At 44.5% G+C, this 19,446-nt stretch overlaps 1 protein-coding gene across 1 annotated transcript; it reads left to right on the top strand.

Moving 5' to 3' along the window:
* Positions 1-1,775: 1,775 nt before the first annotated feature.
* On the top strand, positions 1,776-8,609 carry KPNA2 (karyopherin subunit alpha 2). Its single transcript, XM_054644931.2, has 11 exons — positions 1,776-1,847; positions 2,538-2,654; positions 2,747-2,884; positions 3,668-3,756; positions 4,558-4,826; positions 6,239-6,333; positions 6,445-6,708; positions 7,339-7,572; positions 7,654-7,836; positions 7,946-8,095; positions 8,199-8,609. The coding sequence occupies exons 2-11, from the start codon at positions 2,580-2,582 to the stop codon at positions 8,289-8,291; spliced, it is 1,590 nt and encodes a 529-aa protein (XP_054500906.2). The 5' UTR covers positions 1,776-1,847; positions 2,538-2,579; the 3' UTR covers positions 8,292-8,609.
* The last annotated feature ends 10,837 nt before the right edge of the window (positions 8,610-19,446 follow it).

Genomic DNA, 19,446 nt, shown 5'->3' with positions numbered 1-19,446 from the left:
CGGGGCCGCCGCGCTGTCCCGGGGACGCCCGGCCACCGCCGCCCTCCTGTCCCTTTAAACTCCCCCTTACGGGCCCGGTCCTGGCTCCTGTGCTGCGGCCGGTAACTTCATCCAGTCCCGGCGGCTCCACACTCGGCCTTCTCAGGGAACACCCCCCCCCGCCCCATCAGGGCTCTGTGACCCCTCACGGCCCTTTTGCCCCACAACCTCACCCGCAGCTTGGCCGCTGTCCTGCCCCAACTGCCCAGTCTCCCTCCACCTCTCTGTCCCTTCGGAGCTGTCCCCTCCCTCACAGCCCTCACTGCTTGCAGCATCTCACACACACCCCCCCGGCACCTCAGGCACTGCCAGCCCTCTCCCTGCCCTCAACGCCCATCTCTGCATCCAGATTTCACTGCTCCAGACCATGCACTGCCAGCGATTCATGACGCAATGGAATTTCTTCGTGCTAGCCTTCCAGTCTTTCCAGGAAAGCAGGTGGTGTACCTCCATTTCCACTTTTGAACTGCCTACTTTTCCTTTGTCAAACTACTCTTGTTTAATATCTCCATTTGTTAGCAATGTGCTTTCTCTGTTCTTGTTTTAGTGGGTGTTTTTTACAAAGCTCAGCACTGTAAGGCCCAAACCCAGCAATATGAGATGTCACTGATAATTCCTCCTCCTCGACAAACATTCTCCACATTTGTGTGCACCTACAGGGCATAAGTGGTTTAATGTGATGGTTTAGCACACAGACATATCGATATGCATACCTGACACTTCTCTGTGTTGGACCTTATAGGTGTCTCGAAATGTCAGAGTTGTGTTTTCCCTACAGTTCTTTGGTTTGAATATCTCCTGTGAAAATCAGTGTTCTTTTGTAGTCCATCCCTCATGAGCAGGCCAAACCCATCAGAAACAATCTCATCCCTTTTCAGGCCATGACACAGGGGCAGGAATCCTTTTCTTTTGTTATTCCGTATTATTTGGTTTTCATCTGCCCTGATGGCTGCAGAACTGCTTCCAACTGCAATCTCACATCCCCTTTTCTTTGCATTTCTGGGCACCACATTTCTGGGAGACAATAAGTGAGGCATGGAGCCCTGGAACCATGGAATCACAAAATGGTTTGGGTTGGAAGGGACCTTAAAGCTGATCCAGTTCCACCCCCTGTCATGGGCAGAGATACCTTCCACTACCCCAGCTTGCTTGGAGCCCCATCCAGCCTGGCCTTGGACACTTCCAGGGATGGGGCAGCCACAGCTTCTCTGGGAAACTGTGCCAGGGCCTCACCACCCTTACAGGAAAGAATTTTTTCCCAATATCCCATCTAAACCCAATCTCTTTCGGTTTGAAGCCGTCCCCCTCATCCTGTCACTACACGCCCTTGTCCCAGGGGAAGCCTGCCGTGCCCCGCTGGTTACTGAGGCAGAATCTGTGCTCTGCCTGAGGGAATGGGTGTTTCTGCCCCAAACCGCTCAGAGCGAGACCCCTCTAGGGCCACAATTCCCTGACTCCGACCCCCCGCTCCCGTCCCGGGGTATCACCGAGCCCGGCCCCGCGCACTACAGCTCCCGGCGTGCCCCGCGCCGACCCACACAGACTTGCTGGCGCTACCTGCGCGAGGCACGCTGGGAGCTGTAGTACCGAACCTTGTGCATACGTCACGTCCGACCGGCTCTTCCGGGAGGGCATTCCCCGTCCTCGCGAGCCGGGCAGCTTTCAAACCGTCCAATCAGAAGGCTGCTTTGGCTCGAACTGGCCAATGGCAGGGCGCGGCCGCGGGAAATTTAAATGCCGCGTGGGGCGGCCGTGGGCAGTGGCAGCGTGCGGCAGCAGCGGAACGACCGGCGGCGGCTCCGGCCGAGGTGCGGGGGCTGGGACCGGGGTGGTGGGGACGCGGACCCTGCGCTGCCCTTTTGGAAAGAGCCGTGCTCTGCCTGCAGTCCTGCCGGGGCCTCTCTCGGGAGCCTCCCGCGTCTCCGCTGTCTGCACTGGGGCTGGCAGAGCTGGTGTATCCCAGCGCGGGTTGTCGCTCCGGCGGGGCTGTGGCGGAAGCGAAGCCGGTTCTTATTCTGGGGGTGGCCGAGGTGCAGGGGTTTTCTTCGTTAGCCGTGTAGCCGTTGTTATCTGCTGCTGGCTGCACCCGCTCTGCAAACGTTCCTCGGGATCCTTCCCATTGCGAGAGCTCGCTGTTCTCGTCCAAAAAGGTCGGCGTGGGGCTGGGTGGGATCCTGTGCAGCAGAGGTACGTGATAGTGAAAATAGTATTTAACAGCGTGTGTGTGTTGTCTGTGGAAAGGAGAATCTATGTTGCTCCTGAAAATAATAACTAATAGTATTTGGTTTAAAGTGCCTTAAAATCGTGTGAGTGTGTCTTCTGCTGTTGTGTTGATGCTAGAGCTTATTGTAACATCTGGCTCTTTAAAGAGACAGCGATTGATCAAGTCAGATGTTGTTATAGTATTAATACAATCAAGTGCCTCTTATTCTTGAGTATGGATCCAATTTTTAAAATTTAGCTTTTGTGGAGTAAACTTGCCTTTACCCTGTTTTCAGGCTTGTTTTTATCTGTCCCGCTCGAAACTCTTAACAAGCAAGATGTCTACTAATGAGAATGCCAATACACCGTCAGCTCGACTGAACAGATTCAAGAACAAAGGGAAGGACAGCACGGTGAGTACTCTGGTGCAATTAGTATTATAGCCGTCGTCTCTTTAAATCTAAGCTTTGAAAGCCAAGAACTTACTCTGAGAGCTTTTCCTTAGGAGATGAGAAGGCGGCGCATTGAAGTCAATGTGGAGCTGAGGAAAGCTAAGAAAGATGACCAGATGCTTAAAAGAAGAAATGTGAGCACTTTACCAGACGATGCTACTTCTCCCCTTCAGGAAAACAAAGGCAACCAGGTAAGTGGGTACTCAGAATAGACACATGATGAGGACCATCTAAGGTCCTGCAGCCAGGCCAGCATGAGCCCCTTCTTGAGGGCAGGACAGCACTACTACATCTGCATTATCAGCTCAGGCCTGTGTTATCACCTCTAATGGACAGCACTCTTACACGCAGCTGGGAATGCCTTAAGATTTAGCTTTCATATTTTTCAGATTCTGTGCTGCTTTAGTGTAACTCTGAGCTTCATATTAAGTGTTAGTGAGTACTCTTGGTAGGCAGACAAAACAATCCTTTTCCAGCTTGGCCAAGGACAACTGTTTCAACCTCCAGGCCCAAAAATTATAAACAATGGAGAAAAGTTAAGAGGATGGAACTTTGTAATCTAAAGCTATAATTGGACAATTAACTCCAATATGCAAATGGACCAAAATTTAGGAAAGTCTCAGACCTTGTACTGCCCAAGATGTATCCATTGAGGCCTTTTAATAAGTATCTACTTTATTCTTTAACTCTGTCTGGCCTCTGTTCCAAGTCAGCCTTCTCAAGGCATCCCTGGCTGCAGCTACATTTTAAGCCTAGCATAACTGGTATGAAGCACTTGGTTAAAAAAGCTTTTAGCAGTTCAGATAGCTGCAGAGGAAGCTGTAGCTGCTGAGGTTTTGAAATATCTCATGGTGCTGGTACTAAGGGCAGTGGCTCTAAATTGGGGCCTATTCATGGTATTGTGTAAGAGCTCTCTGTGGTCAGGAATACCCAACAGTCCCAGTGAAGCACTCATGTAATGTTTTCTTGTACAGGTTTTGGCACACTGGTCAGTTGAAGAAATAGTCAAAGGAGTTAATAGTAATAATATGGAGCTTCAGCTACAGGCTACTCAAGCTGCCAGGTAAGCACTTCAGAGGAAACCAACTCAGCTGTGCAAGCCAATAACTAGGCAAGGTGAGAGAATTGACTTATGAGCCTGAGTGGCTGCTTGGGTCTTTCTTATCAGGCAGTATTTCAACAAACAGCATCTCATATACCATGTTGAGGTACACATAACTTAGGCATAGTTTTATTTAAACCATTTGGCTTTTGAATATTTAAAGTGCCTGAATATTTTAGTAGGAAGAAGTAATTTGCTCTAGTGGTGGCAAATTTAATAGTAGTCACCTTAGATTTGAAGGAGTAATTATAGTAAACCCTTTATTATAGCAAGGTAAAGAACCTTTTAAACTGTGTTAACACTTAGGTCTGATATGTATGAGTGTGGCAATCCACCTTAGAATAATGTGAACAGTAAGATGACTGGGGTTTGAAGTCTGCCAAGTTTGTTTCTTCTTCCAAATCTAAAATATCCTTTAATAAGCTTACATATTGCTGCAGTGCTGCTTCTGGCAGTCACTCACCTCTCTCTGCTGAGAAGCCTCTAGCAGTTCAGATGTGTAATGACTCCTGCAGGTCTGCTTTACTTCAGAGTCTGAACAGAACCTCTCCCATAGTGAAGACATGCCAAACCCAGCATTAACAGAGGCCTAGGAAGCCAGTGTTCAGCTTGTCTGCATTTCTCTTTCATGCTGTGTTGTGTTGCCTTCTCTGCATGTTAAGACTATGCTAAACTTTTTACATATGGTGCTTTTAAGACTTTAATTTGTTGTTCAGATGTCTGCAGACAAAAATAATGCTTCCTGTTTGCCTTCCTCCTTAGGAAACTCCTCTCAAGAGAGAAGCAGCCCCCAATAGACAGCATCATTCGGGCTGGTTTGATTCCCAAGTTCGTCTCGTTCCTGGGCAGAGCAGACTGCAGCCCCATCCAGTTTGAATCTGCCTGGGCACTCACCAACATCGCCTCTGGCACGTCAGAGCAAACCAGGGCAGTGGTGGATGGAGGGGCAATTCCAGCCTTCATTTCCCTGCTGGCCTCTCCACACACTCACATCAGTGAGCAGGCTGTGTGGGCCTTGGGGAACATTGCAGGTATGTCCATGTGCTGCACAGCTCTAATTATCCTCCTGGTAGGAAGTGGGGTTGGGCTCTTTCACCAGGCAGCAAATGACAGAACCAGAGGACAGTCTCAAGCTGCACCAAGGGAAATTTAGGTTAGTTATTAGGAAAAAGTTTTTTACAGGAAGTTTGGTAATGGTCTGCCTGGGGAGGTGGTGGAGTCACCATCCCTGGATGCATTTAAAAAAAGACTGGATATGGCACTGGGTGTCAGGGTTGAGTTGAGGTATTAGGGCATGGGTTGGACTTGACCTTTAAGGTCTCTTCCAACCTTGTGATTCTGTGAAATCTGGAATTCAGACCTGTGTCCTTGTCTGAGGTGGGAGGCCATCTCTCTGACATCACTCCTGCTGTGCCATGCCCTGTGCTGAGCTGCTTGGGAGCTCTGCCCCGTGGCTTTCCAGTCATGACATGCCCTGCATTGCAGAGCAAGCTGCAGGAAACTTTGAGAGCTCATGCAATGCCTGGCCCAGCCTGTGGGTTGTGTTGTGGGCACTGCTTCCAGACTTCAGCTTTGATGGATCTCTAATCATGCTACAACACAAACCTTTTTCAGACATTGCAGTGTTTTTGTGACTCAGCAATGAGCTCTGCTCTGTGTGTTGACTGAAAGGGGGAAGGCAGGAAGCAGTGACTCAAATAATTATGTATGTGATGGCCAATATTCCTTGCTTGCTGATAAGTGTTGGTACACTGAAGTTTCTCATGCTTCCCTCAGGATTACTTGATCAGCCAGTGTTGGACCCAGTCTTTAAAAATTGGTCAAAATAAATAATATAAATATTGTACCTGCTGTATTATGGTTTCCAATGGATGTGCCCTAGAGAACAGTGAATCTTCACACAAAGAATGTTATCTTGTTTAAAAGCCTTGTTTGATTGGGGTTTTCTTCAAGTTTGTTCTTAGACTTTTAAAATCAACTCTAAGGTATTTACTATACCCTGGAATTGAATTCTCAGTCAAACTCTGACATGCCATCAGCCTTATTCTGCAGCCCCAATCATTCAGCTGATGATTATAATGCATTTCAAGTCCCATATTGTGGGGAAAGCTCTGTTCTAGTGTAGGGCATAAAGTTGTCTCCAAAGAAACATGCAAGACCCTGGATGGTTATGAGCTATACAGCTTTAGGAAAAGCTGCATAGAAAACCCTCTGCATTACCTCTTCTTCTAACACAAGAGGTGAAGCTCAGTGGCTTGATTGAACATGCTTGTCATGTGACTGAACCATGGCAGGAGTCCTTTTGTCCTCTCATTCCTTCTGATTTTATCCAGCCTTTCTTAAGGACTAGAACAATTAATCCTCTAACACACAGTGGTTCTGTGTACACATATTCCTTTTTTTCTGGTCTTCACCTGTTTTTTTTTTTCTTGTTTCTTTCCAGGGGATGGTTCTGCCTACAGAGACCTGGTTATTAAATATGGTGCAATCGAGCCACTGCTGAGTCTCCTTGCTGTTCCTGACCTCTCTTCCCTGGCTGTAAGTGTGCAGAGTGATTCAAGTTACAGTTACTGAGTAGACCCTAGCTGAATTATTGCTAACCATTTATTCTTTGTTATTAACCATTACTCTCCATGATTAACACTGCAGTCTGGATATTTACGCAATGTTACGTGGACCCTCTCAAACCTGTGTCGCAATAAGAATCCTGCACCTCCCCTCGAAGCCATCCAGCAGATCCTTCCAACCCTGGTGCGGCTCCTGCACCACAATGACCCTGAGGTGTTGGCAGACACATGCTGGGCAATTTCCTACCTCACAGACGGTTCCAACGACAGGATAGAAGTTGTTGTGAAAACTGGATTGGTGCCACAACTTGTGAGACTCCTGGGATGTAGTGAACTGCCAATAATGGTAAGGGATTGGATATGCAGGCTGCTGTGCAGCCCTAGCCATGATTCAAATCAAGCAAGTTAAGGACAGTAGTGTCCATGGAACTGAATGGCTCCTTTCATACATGAGTCAGGTGCCTGTTCTAATTTTTGTGAAGTGAGACATCAATTTCTCTCCTGCCTGGGTGCTGTCCTACATGAGACAGTCAGCAGCAGCAGCAGCTTATTGAGCTGCTTTATATAATCATTGAATTTACTTCACAGGCCAGCACAACAGTCGACATTCACTAAAGCTTGCCTTTCAATTGCTGTTTTAGATCCAAATTCTAGGGACAGTGTTCACAAGTGTGCTCTGTACACACTATAATTAGAGCATAATAAAACTGCATTGGTATTTAGCAGGTAGTTTCCCTAAGCTCTGTCATGGGTGGTTGTTTGCAGCCTGACCTTGGAAGGTGTGCAGTCTGTGCATGCAGACATGAGTGTCTGCCTGTGGAATGCTAACAAGGAGCACAAACCCCAATTGTACATAGCAGGTCATGCTGTTAACTGGGAAGGTTAGAGTGGGTGGCCATCAGGTATAGCTGTGTTTGCTATAATCCAATCTGGTTTTGAACAACTTTCCTAAGTATTCCATTCATCTTTGTTTCAGACTCCTTCACTAAGAGCCATAGGAAACATTGTCACTGGTACTGATGAGCAGACACAGGTTGTTATTGACTCAGGAGCTCTGGCTGTCTTTCCAAGTCTCCTTTCTCATCATAAAAACAACATTCAGAAAGAAGCAGCCTGGACAATGTCCAACATCACTGCTGGGCGTCAGGATCAGATCCAGCGAGTTGTAGACCACGGTCTCGTGCCTTATCTCATTGGTGTTCTGAGGAAGGTAAACAAAGCCTATATTTACAATATTGAGCCTTTTCCTATTACTTCTCTGTGTTCAAACACTCTGCTTTTACCTTCACAGGGGGATTTCAAATCTCAGAAGGAAGCTGTGTGGGCTGTGACAAACTACACAAGTGGTGGAACAATTGACCAGATAGTGTACCTTGTTCAGGCTGGTGTTCTTGAACCCCTGCTGAATCTTCTCTCAACTAAAGACAGCAAAACTGTGCTCGTTATCCTGGATGCAGTTTCCAACATCTTCTTGGTATGTGGATGCAGTTACACTTGATTATTATCCATGTTGTTGCTAATGGCTCTCCAGTAGCTGCTGCTGTATATTTTTCTAGAGGTAATTCCACACTTTCCTGTTGCAGGCTGCTGAGAAGATTAATGAGACTGAAAAGCTTTGCCTCATGATTGAGGAGTGTGGTGGTCTAGACAGAATTGAAGCTCTCCAGTCACATGAAAATGAACAAGTGTACAGAGCCTCATCCACCATCATTGAGAAATATTTCTCAGCAGAAGTAAGTGGCTTCAGGAGTCTCTTCCACTTGTATTTTCTATTCCAGCACTGACTACTAGATTCAAATGCTACTGCTATTCCAACCTTCTTTTCTTTCCTTCTAGGAAGAGGAAGACCAAAATGTTGTACCAGACTCCACTGCTGACAGCTACACTTTCCAAATCCAGGACAGTACCCCAAATTCTTTCAACTTCTAGGTCTTGCATATACTGCAACCACCTACAAGTGGTTTAGCACACAAATGACTGCCACCTCTTTGTCTTAATAGTTCCTCTTGCCTTTACTGGATTTTCTGTGTTCTGTAGCACTTTGTCCAACTGAAACATACTTGAACAGTTCAAACTCTGTGTGTATCTGTGAATTTTTAAATGTAAACCTCATTCTTTGAGATATACTTGTAAATACTTCCTGTTTCTGTCCTTGTCTGGGAAAAGAGAGCATGTGAGCAATTCAGGCCTCTCACAAAGCATTGAGCCACTGCTCTGCAGGCCTCCCTCTTACCTTCTACATGACCTGTTGCAGTGATAAATACACTGAACAGGCTTTTAAGGAAGACTTACTTGAAGTTCAATAAAGTGTTGTCAGTACATCAAATTGAACTGTGTCACTTGCTCTCTTAAAAGCTGACTGGTGGGGTAAGTAAAATTTAGACAAAAATAGTTAATGGAATGAATGCAGGTGCAAACCATGAGAGATTCAATGTTGAAGATTGTGCATTTAAAGCAGCTTGGTCACCCCAAGCTCTGATTTCTGTATACAGCAGCCTTCCATTACAGGACCAAAGAACTGCTGCTTCTTTCCAGGTATTCCTATAGAAATCTGATTCATCTTGCCCTGTGTGTGCATAGCTGAGCTAAACTAGCTTCAGCCTCTTGGAGAAATATTTAAAGACTAGTAGTGCTACTTAACTGTAAGTAGTAGTTTGGAGGAGAGGTAAGTACAGCAGTTAACCAGTTCCATACATGTTCAGGTACCCTTTTGACAGAGCTTAGGAAATGCTTTAAAGGAGTTGCCTGCCCAAGAGCAAAAATGAAGGCTTTGCCTTGGAATCAGCTGTCCCTTCATTTCTGAAGTCATTACTTACAGGAACCCATTTTGTCCCTCAAAGGGGTTGTGCAGGATGGGGTTTGCAGGGGGAAGAGTATTGCATGGAGGAAGAACTGGAGTTCTGTTTTCCAGCTTTTTTGGAAAAGCTTGGATTGAGCTATTAAACTTAAGCCTCCCAGGAGTCAAATGTGCTGGAATAACAATGTTGTCTCAGCTTACTGAGTGTCTCTAGCTCCAATGATGGTGTAGGAGAGGTCACAGTTCAGGGCTAGATGTTTCATAAACATGACTTAACTGGACCCACAGCAGGTCATTTTTATTAATAAAAGGTAGGGGGAAAAATTCTGATATGTAGGCAGTTCTTCCAGAGTTCCCATTGGCTTTCCTTCCACCTTAATGGGTGGAGGGGAATAAAAAACTCAAATACAAAACAAAAAAAAAAGCCCTTTATTCTGCTAGGTGAACCTGATAGAATCTGGTATTGTCTCCTGTATTAGTCACCTTTTGTATGCTTCCAAGTTTATTTTGAAATGCAGATGTGTAGAAAAGTGGATTTGGGTGTAACTCTTTGGCAATCCACAGAAGATCAGGTGTGCTTCATGAAGAATTCACTCTTGTGTGCTGCTAACAAAGATCTCTTTAAGTCTGTTATTGCTAATGTAGATGATGTCACTCTTGTTTTCATTAGCGTGGGGCAGCTCTGCTGCTCCCTATCCCACACTTGCTGGCAAATGTTTCCCTCCCTGGCTGGAGGCTGGTGATGAGCTCCATCCCTGGGACCTCTCTGGAGCTTGGCTATTGCTGGATTGTGATAAAGTTACAAAGGGCAAAGATAATTTGTTTATATCTCCAGTTCTATACATCTTGTTAGCAACAATCCCGTGTTGTGCAGAGCCATCTCTGTGAGTCACTGCCATAGTGATTGTCCTGCTGGGCCAATGGAGCTGTGGCAGTTCCTGCACCCAGCTCAGAAGGTGGTCCTGGTGCCACATTACTGTCACTGATGTACCAGCAGGGGCTGCAGATTCTACCTGTCACAAAGGAGACTGGCTTGTAAAAACCACACCATCCTGAACTGCTTCATGAGGACCTTCATACTTTGGCCTGCACCACTTTAACTGTTTTTCTTTAACTCCAAAAGAGCTGTAGCAGGTACTAAACCTTTCTGTGGGTGTCTCTAAGGAGGCTGAACTGTGCCTGTGCTCTGTTTCCAGCCCTGCCTGCCCCTGGGCTGGAGGCTGAGGCTGCAGGTGGCACCCAGGGCCCATGGAGAACAGTGCCACCAACGGTCCCACAGCTCCCCTGGGACCAGAGTCCTGTGCCTGGGGGAAAGGCCCAGCCTTGCAATGCTGGAGCTCTTCTGGGGGAAAAGCAACCAAACAGGGCATTGATGTACCTGCAGTGAGACCTCTTTGTCCTTTACTCTACTGTCAAACCTCCACCCTTGACCTAAAACCATCAGTTAGAAAATAATGATTTTCTATGTAACTGTAGAGAACTGAAAGAGTTAACCTTTGTGGTGGTGTTCACAGGGGTCCCAGGACCAGGGAAGAGATGAGAATGTTGACTCCATGTTTCAGAAGGCTGATTTATTATTTTATGATCTATATTATATTAAAACTATACTAAAAGAATAGATGAAAGGATTTCAGCAGAAGGCTAGCTAAGAATAGAAAAAGAATGATAGCAAAGGCTTGTGACTGACCGAGACAGTCTGGACAGCTGACTGTGATTGGCCATTAATTAGAAACAACCACATGAGACTAATTACAGATCCACCTGTTGCATTCCACAGCAGCAGATAACCATTGTTTACATGTTCTTCCTGAGGCTTAGCTTCTCAGGAGAAAAAATCCTAAGGAAAGGATTTTTCCTAGACCGTGTCTGTGCCAAACCTCTACGAAAGCAGTGATGCAAAGCTGTAATGAAGGAGCCGCTCCTTCCCGGGTTCGCTGTCTCGGGGTTTGCAGGCAGAGCCCGAGGAGCCGCGGGGTTGGTGCCGCTGCAGCGCAGCGCGCGGCCGGCAGAGGGCGCTGCCCGAGGCGGGATGAGCCCGGCGGGAGCGCTCAGCTGGGATCTGCTCCATTTCCCAATAAAAACCAGCGAGCTCCTGCTCCGGGCAGTTACACAGAGCATCCGTGCGCTGACTCACGAGGGTTTAGCCAGGTTAAATATCAAATATAAGATATAAGCTTTTAAAAGCCCCTTTAAAATCAAAGTACTGTTACGTCAAAACGCAACTCCTTTAATTGCTCTTTAGCATATGCAAGTAATTTGGCTTTTGTTTCTCTGTATATAGTAAATGCAGAACACTTGTTCAATTGTGTTCTCTTGGTTTCTTTTTTTCTGAATTGTTTCAGATTTATCCAATATATTGAGTTAATAATAGAACACTGCAAGATCTTTAGATGCCTGACAGCTCAGTGGCTTAATAATTAACTTTCTGGAGCCAGAGACTGTTTTTATCCAAGAAAAATGTGTTCAGCCTATCCACCAGTGAGTCCTGTTGGCAGCGTGTATTTCCACAAACAACAATCTACAATGATCATGAGTAAGTGACTGGGGTGAGTCACTCCTTATTCTAAGAAAATGCAAACTATTTCTGAGGTTAGGATCACAGTCACCCATGAGGATACATCTCTGGCTTCAAAAAAGTGGTAGGAGCAAAAAGGAAGAGGAGAATTGTTATTGCTCCTGGTTTTTAATTTGTTGGGTTTGGTTTTTTTGGGGGGGATTTTTTTTGTGCACGGCCCAGTCAGATTTAAGAGCTTGTCCTCTTTATGTGTCAAATGCCTCATTCAGGACAAGGGCTGGAATCAATGTCTGGTGGCCTGTGTGTCAGTCTGCCAACTCCTCTGTGCTGAGAGCAACAATAACAGACCCCTGCTGACATCAACTGGCTTGGAATGCAGTTGTTGCTAATGCTATTTTATCTGTGGAGTGATGGCAAGATTGCAGTCTGAGATCTCAGCAAACGTAACTGCCTCTGAAATTCTGATGGCAGCAGATGCTGCCTGGCTGATTGTTCCATTTGCTGTTCCCCAAGGTGCCAGGCTCTGCAAGGAGAGCTGGGACTTTGCAGGCATGCAGTTCTGTTCACTATCCCCTGCAGGAAAAACAGCTTAAACTGTGGGAAAGCTAGGAATGGTTTAATCAGTAGAAATCTATTTTTTCTTTTCCTGTGAATTAGACTGAACTATTCTCTGAAGCAAAGCTGCTTCCTGCTACTCTATCCAGAATGATTTAAATTGCACAGAACCACAGTGGTGTATCAGCAGCAAGAAGCAGCTGTGGTTCTGCAGAAAAAGGAATTCACTACCCAACAATATTTCACAGATCTCTTCTGTTTCTAAATCTATTTTACAGCAGAGCAAACTGAGACACAAAAAAGTTATCCACAGACATTCAGAAAGCTGCTGGCAGAATTCACCTGGAGCCTGGGAATCCTGATGTCTGTCCCTGTAGTTAACCCATGGCACCTCTGGTCACTGTTATCCTTTTGCTGAATATGGGATTATCCCAGGAGTAGGGAAGCTCTGTTGTGATAAGGTATGATGCAGATTTAAGTACAGGTCTAGACTTTGGAAAGTGTGTAAATTCGGGAAGAGGCACTGTTAGTCAAAACAGAGGTAATTAATGAAGGTTAATTGTGTTTAGTTATATTTGACCCAAAGAGGAAAATGTTAGGACTTTCACTTAAAACCTAACAGGAAACACATTAACCCTTTGGCCTTCAGAGGAACATTAGGAAAAAAGGCAAAGAGGGAATTAGGGTGGGAGGGGTACACCCCCTGAAACTGGAAATTTCAGGAAAATCCATTCTCAAGAACATTCCCACTCCAAGCGTGCAGAGCTGTCCCTTGTGTTTGTAGAACACTTTCTTCTCTCTGATCCAGGCAATGGCACAGACATGAGGCAGGCAGAAACTCAGCCTGTGGACAGCTGAGGGAGAATTGATTTGCTGTGAGTTTTGTAGCACTTCCTATGGATGAAGGGTCACTGGATTGCAGTCCTGCTCCTGACTGCAGAGCTCTGGCTGCCTCAGACTGGCTCCAGGAAATGGATCCTCTTCCACAGCAGCCAGGAGAGCCCTGGAGGTTTCAGGAGATTTCAGGAGATTTTGTGGAAGAGCCGTGGCCCCTCTGCAGGCTGCAGTTCAGCCACTGCCCTGGGAGTGCCATCAGTGGGAGGGAAGTGACATTGGCATTTAAAGGGACCAGGAGGGGAGAGAAAAAATAAAGCAGGATGGAGAAAAATCCTCTTAGTTCTTACCAAGCACAACTTGCTTGACCACGTTAAAGTGTTGTGCTGATCATTTGAATAAAACAATGGGCCAGCTCCAGAAGTGATGTGTAAATCATGTACCAGGAACAGAGTTTCAATTGACTGACATGCTGGAAGCAAAATCAATGGCACTGACTTCACTGTGGGGGAGTTTGGATCACAACTACACTGCCTCTTTTGTTGAGCTTGTAATGAGGAATCATTCTCCTTTATTTCATATCTTTCTCAATCTGCATTGCAATGTGAAATGAAAATCATGGGGTCATTTTTTGAAGGTCTTTTTTTTTAAATGTATATAGAAATCACGGGGTCATGCACGCATTTCTATATTAATATCTATAAAATAATGGAAAGCTGCCTAATTCTTTCTCTGTAACAGATTGCTTTGTGTGCAGCTTCACAGTGGTAAAATAGCTGTACCACCAGGAGTATTAATAATGCTCTGTGGGCATATGGAAGATTGGAGGTACAAAGTTATCAGAAAATCCTCAGTAATCTCCAAAGCACATTTCCACCATCCCAATCACTTCATTTTTACCCACTATATGAAACAGATGTAAAAATAGCTCTTTCATCAGTGGATTGCTACACATATTTGGGCTGCAGAGGCTCAGTTCTGTTCAAAGCAATGCTGTGAAATCATGTGCAGAATCTGCTGTTAATCAGAAGCAGCAATTTAATGTTACGTATCCATCTCTCCTCCCACCTCCAGGTCCCCTTCCCAATTCTGAGCAGGAAACGACACTTGGATGGAGCTCAGCACACTGAATTTCTGGATAGACTCTCTAGGAATGAGGAGGGACTTGAATTCTCTCCATATGTCATTTCCTTTCCCCTAATGGCTAAAAAAACCCATTGCTGCAGTTCATATAACATATAAGAGAGAGAACATTACCAATCTGGGGAAACAAGGGCAGGGGGATGGGGCAGGCAGGACAGCCACATTCCACTTCTGAAGAACTGCTTTGCAAACTTGACTTGAATGGAGCAGGAATTTTTCATCTGTGTACAAATACTGTTTTATGCAGTTCCTTAAACTGGAGCTATTACCCCATCTGTACTTAAGTGTATATCAACACCTGCAGTCTGGGGCCAGACAGGGATTAGGGAAGGAAAATGTAAGCAGAGGGGGAGTGGAACAACTCTGCAAGATGTAAACTAACTCAGAAAGACAAAACAGAGGGGATTGAGGGAGACTGACAATGGGGACCTAATAATTTTTAATAAATCCAATTTTAATAGCAAATGATCCTAGAAATTACTTAAGAAAAATCAGAGTAGCCCACTCCTGCAGCTTTTGTGCAAACTGTCTTTAAAAACTTTTCTGTTCAGTACAAGCAAGAGCTCATGCAGATATCCTACCCTGCTGCAGGACACAAAATTTGATCTGCTGTATTGCACAGTGGATTTGCAGCTGTCAACAGAATTCAGTGTGCTGTAGTTACAAACAGAAAAAAGTAACCCAGGAATAAACATGACATAAAAAACCCCAACAAAAGCCATTTTAACTAAAGGGTAAGCTTACTTCTTCATAGCCAACCCACTGTGTATTAGACCCAAATTGGAACAGCATAATCTTTCTAGCAGCATAATCCAAGGGTTTGTTAAATTTGTAACCAAACTGTGCAGTGCTTTGCAGGACAAATGAGAGATGACATTTGCTCAAAAAAGCCTGAATTTTGCAGTCAGTGAATGAGAACATGTGCACAGAGGGGCTGTATGTGTCTGCTTGCAGGGTGATTGTATCTGACTGAAGAGCCAAGCCCTCCCATCTTTCATTAGACACATTCCCTAATTAGACATGTTGCCCCTGAATATTAATGATAAAAAGAAAAGGAGAAAATTACCTTTCCTCCAGTTCTATTTTAAAGGGTTTCAAGAGTGGAATAAAGGAATGATCAAGATACATGGTGACAGATTTTGCTTTAGGTTACTTTTAGCACTTCACTAGACCCACTAACCTACTTAGATATCTGTGCTGTTCTTATCTGGTATAAAACCTTGCTTTGTAACTTTTAAAATGAAATATTTTAGAGGTATTTTTAGAGATAACTTTATCTTAAATCCTCTCAAATTGATTTCACAGTGGACTTGCGGGTGATTTTGTTAAAAGAAACTACAAAAGGAGCCAGTACAGCCTGTGGATAGGTTTGGTATTTCTGCAGTTCAGAAGGTTTTAGGAATAAGATTTCTTTTAAAAAAAGAGGGATTGTTGAGCTTATTGAACCTGCAAATGCTTTTGTGTCATGACTGAGCTTATTTATGGATTTAGTTTTCACGTAGCATGTTTATAATGTCTCCAGACTTCATGTGAGAAGTTTCCAAAGCTGGACAGCCCAGGCTCCTTTCAGCAATTCCCAGAACTGTGAGTAGATGTGGTTTGCACAGCTCATCTGACTCTTAGTGCCTGCTTCCCCATGGCAGAAAATAATCATCCCATGGGGTTAAGGCTTTGTGAGCTATTTTTGGGTTTGAACCTTGCACATTCAACTACCTGTAGGACTAGACAATATTGTTAGAACTTGATACATTTCCTGGAATTAAGTTTTTCTCTTGAATGGAAATACTTGGAAGTAACTTGAGTGACACGCATGGAAAAACTTCCACTTGCTTGAAGAAACAGAGAGAACCAGAACTATGAGGTGGGGGCTGTTTTAGGTGGCTTACAGGGCTGTTTTAGGTGCTCTCCCTGCCAGCAGGAGAGGAGCCTGCTGCCAGCCTCTTGCCTACCCGTGGCTGCATTTGTCCCTAACAGCCACAGTCTCTGCAACAGGTTAGAATGGGATAAATTGCTCCTCCTAAACCTCATCATAAGCCCTGACATGTGGAATTCTGTACAGCTTGGAACATTCATCTCTGGATATTTGGATAAGTCATGATGGCCAGAGAGAACTGGCTAATTATGCCAAATTATCAAGGCTTATCAGACATTGTTCCAGGGCTTTTGGAGAGCCAGGAAAGCTTCTCTGCCTGCCATGGCTGCATGGCTGGAAGCTGCATCACAGAACATCTGCTGCTTCTTCCAAAGCATTAAGCAGGGGCTGTGGTGCAAGCTGGGTGTTACCTGGGCAGAGCAGGGCTGATTTAACAGGGCAATCACTGCTGATCACCAGGGGCTGAGTTTACAGCATCAGGGCTGAGTCAGCTCCTGGCATCCCAGCAGTGGCACCCTGCCCTCAGCATCACCACCATAATTAAAACTCAGAGATTTGCAATATAGGACATTTTACAGCTCACCTTTTGCAGATGACAAAATAATTACTTCAAACTGATGCTGGGTCATGGGGAATAAGAAAGATTGGAGAAGGTTTGATATTCCTTTAGTGGCCAAATAATGTGGCTTGTTTAAAACAGTGCTGTAAGTCAACTCTTGAAATACTTACTTGGGCTGAGATTCTTCCTCAAAACACCTCATTTGTCTGAGCTCTGGGACAATACACGAGGTGTCAAGTTGAATCAGACCCTATCTGCAGACAGATGTTGTGGCCCAGCAGTAAATTAAGTTCTTGATGCATGTCACTCAGAGGAGACTGTTTCCAACTGTCTTCTTCTGTAAGGTCTTCTAAGGAACCTGTTCTGTATCAGCCAAGGAAATCTAAAGATGAGATTCTACAGTTGCTTCATTCACAACACAACACAAGAAAGTTGCACAGAGCAGTTGCACAAGGGAACATGTGGTTTTTGAGGAAACCTCCCTCATTTCAATTGGAATATTTAGCACCTACCTCTCAGAGCCCTTGACAAAGCCAATTGTCCAAGAGTCCAGAAAAGAAATTGTATTATTGATAATGTCCTATGGATAAATAAGTAGAAATCATGGAAGAATAAAGGAATATTCTTCAGAAAGATTTCTTTTTTTGGCCTAAGATTTTGGAGGCTGGTTTTGTACTGCAAGTCAGGAGTCCCATTCATTTTGAATCAAGACAAGTATCTATGACAAGACAATCAAGGGAATGTATTTTAAGCCTAAGACACATCACTGGGCTCTGTCCCGTGTGCTGGGCTCTTAAAATGCTGTGCAGCACCTGCCACTAGATTCTGGGCTGTGAGACACATCCTGCAGCAGAGAACAGGGGTGATGGTGACATGAGCTAGACAAGGAGCTGGGCTGGCACATGGGTGTCTCCTCCAACCTTTTGCCCAGGCAGGACATGGTTTTCACAAAGATTTAACCCTCTCAGAAAGTGGATTTCAGCCCCTGTCTAGTAATAAAACACAACACATCTATTTATTCCATGTTCAATACCTGTCTCTATAATCTCCCTTTTCTCCTTCTGCTAAAGTCACATTAGGATAGGGCTGTCCTGCAGGACATGATGAGGAAATAACATGGCTAGAGAACTGCATGGAATATCTGTGCATCAGTTACTAATCTGTTCTGGATGGATGGACTTAGAAGTTATCTTAGTGACTAACCACTGGAAAATCCTGTGATATGGAAGCTCATGCATTTTTTTTGTAGCCACAGCTGCAGTCATTTCCCTTCAGAGACACATCATTTCCCCAAGACACATCCTGTCTCAGAGGGCCACAGTGTCTCTGCTCCAAGCTGCTGTCCCCTTTTGCAGTAGCCAGCACATGGGTGGAGATTTCCTTCCTAGCTTCTTCTCCTGAAAAGCTTCATCTCCAGCTCCAGCTTGAGAAATGGATTGATTCTTGACCTCTTGCATAAACATTGTCTCTGCATGCCAAAGGGAGCCTTAGTGAGAACCAGAGCCCCTGTCTAGACATGTTTCTTCATCCCAGAGCTCTGATAGGTTTGTCCTCCTCTGCTGGGTTAACTCTCTTTGTCTCCGAGCAGCAACAGAGACAGAGTAAAAGCAGATATTTAAGCATGTGCATCTCAATGCTTTCATGTAGTTTGTTCCATTCAGCAGCAACACAAATAATCCTCCAGTCTGACAATTTTCATAATCTACAAAGGGAAAAAAGGAATCTTGTACAAGGTGAAATCTTCTGCTCCTTATCTTGATTCCTGAAATGCAGAAGCATTTTATACATGACTGCAGTAGGGCTTGCTCTTTTAGCACGGAAGAGCAGCAGGGAAAGTAACAGAAAGCCTCAGGGAGGACAGAATTCCATTCAGGGACAGGACAAAAATGTGATGGATCTGCAATGAATTCAGGAAGCACTTTAGCTACAGTAAGAAGTTATGATTGGCTTAGGGAAGGTTTAGAAGAAAAACCTGTGCCAGAGGCAGAAAAGGAGAACAATGCCCTTTGCAAGCAAAGGTGTTGATGAATGCTTTGAAAGGGTGTGAGTTAACCAGGTAAATTAACAAAGAGGCAGAGAAAACTGCTGGTAGGAAACATTCATCATTCTTCACAATTTCATTTTTCTAATTTTTTTTTGGCCACATTAACAGAGCTTTACCAAAAAAAGAAAAAATACTGATGTGATAAGAAAGGGAACAGGCTTTCATAAATATTTCAAATGTATCTCTTTCTAGATTAAATGAAACCTGATCAATTAAAAATTTTTGGGGTTGCCTAGATGTAATCTGCTATTGTACTTTATTTCTCAGAACTACACCATTAGGTGGCAAAATAGGCATTTAGCATTATCAGTTGCACATACAATGGAAATACATCATAGAGAAAGAAGAAATGAAGGTGTAATTCTCTACTGATCAACTCATCTTTAATTCCATGATCTCCAGGGGAGGTGTCTATAATGTCAACCATGTCAGGCTCTGGGAAATTTAGTAAATGATGGCTAGTAGAAGTAAATACAATCCAGATAATTTAGGTTTTTTTAATTGTCTCAGGAAAACTGTTTTAACCTTTTAATTAACTCACAAAGTCATCATAATAATAGGGGTAGAACTCTCTTGCTTTCTTGATACCTTTACAGAAACTGGGGAAGAATGTGATATAATACCAGCCAGCTCTCATTACTGCTGAAGGAATGTGCTGTGATTAAACCTATATACAGAAAGAAATGGAATGTAATTCTTAAATGTTGATTTGCTTTGAACACATTCCACATGCCAAGGAATGAATTTCCAGGATACTCTTCCAT

The sequence above is a fragment of the Agelaius phoeniceus genome, chromosome 19 (genome assembly GCF_051311805.1).
Source record: "Agelaius phoeniceus isolate bAgePho1 chromosome 19, bAgePho1.hap1, whole genome shotgun sequence".
Taxonomy (NCBI): domain Eukaryota; kingdom Metazoa; phylum Chordata; class Aves; order Passeriformes; family Icteridae; genus Agelaius; species Agelaius phoeniceus.
Note: the sequence above shows the minus strand (reverse complement) of the source record. Positions and strands in the feature narration are given on the sequence as shown.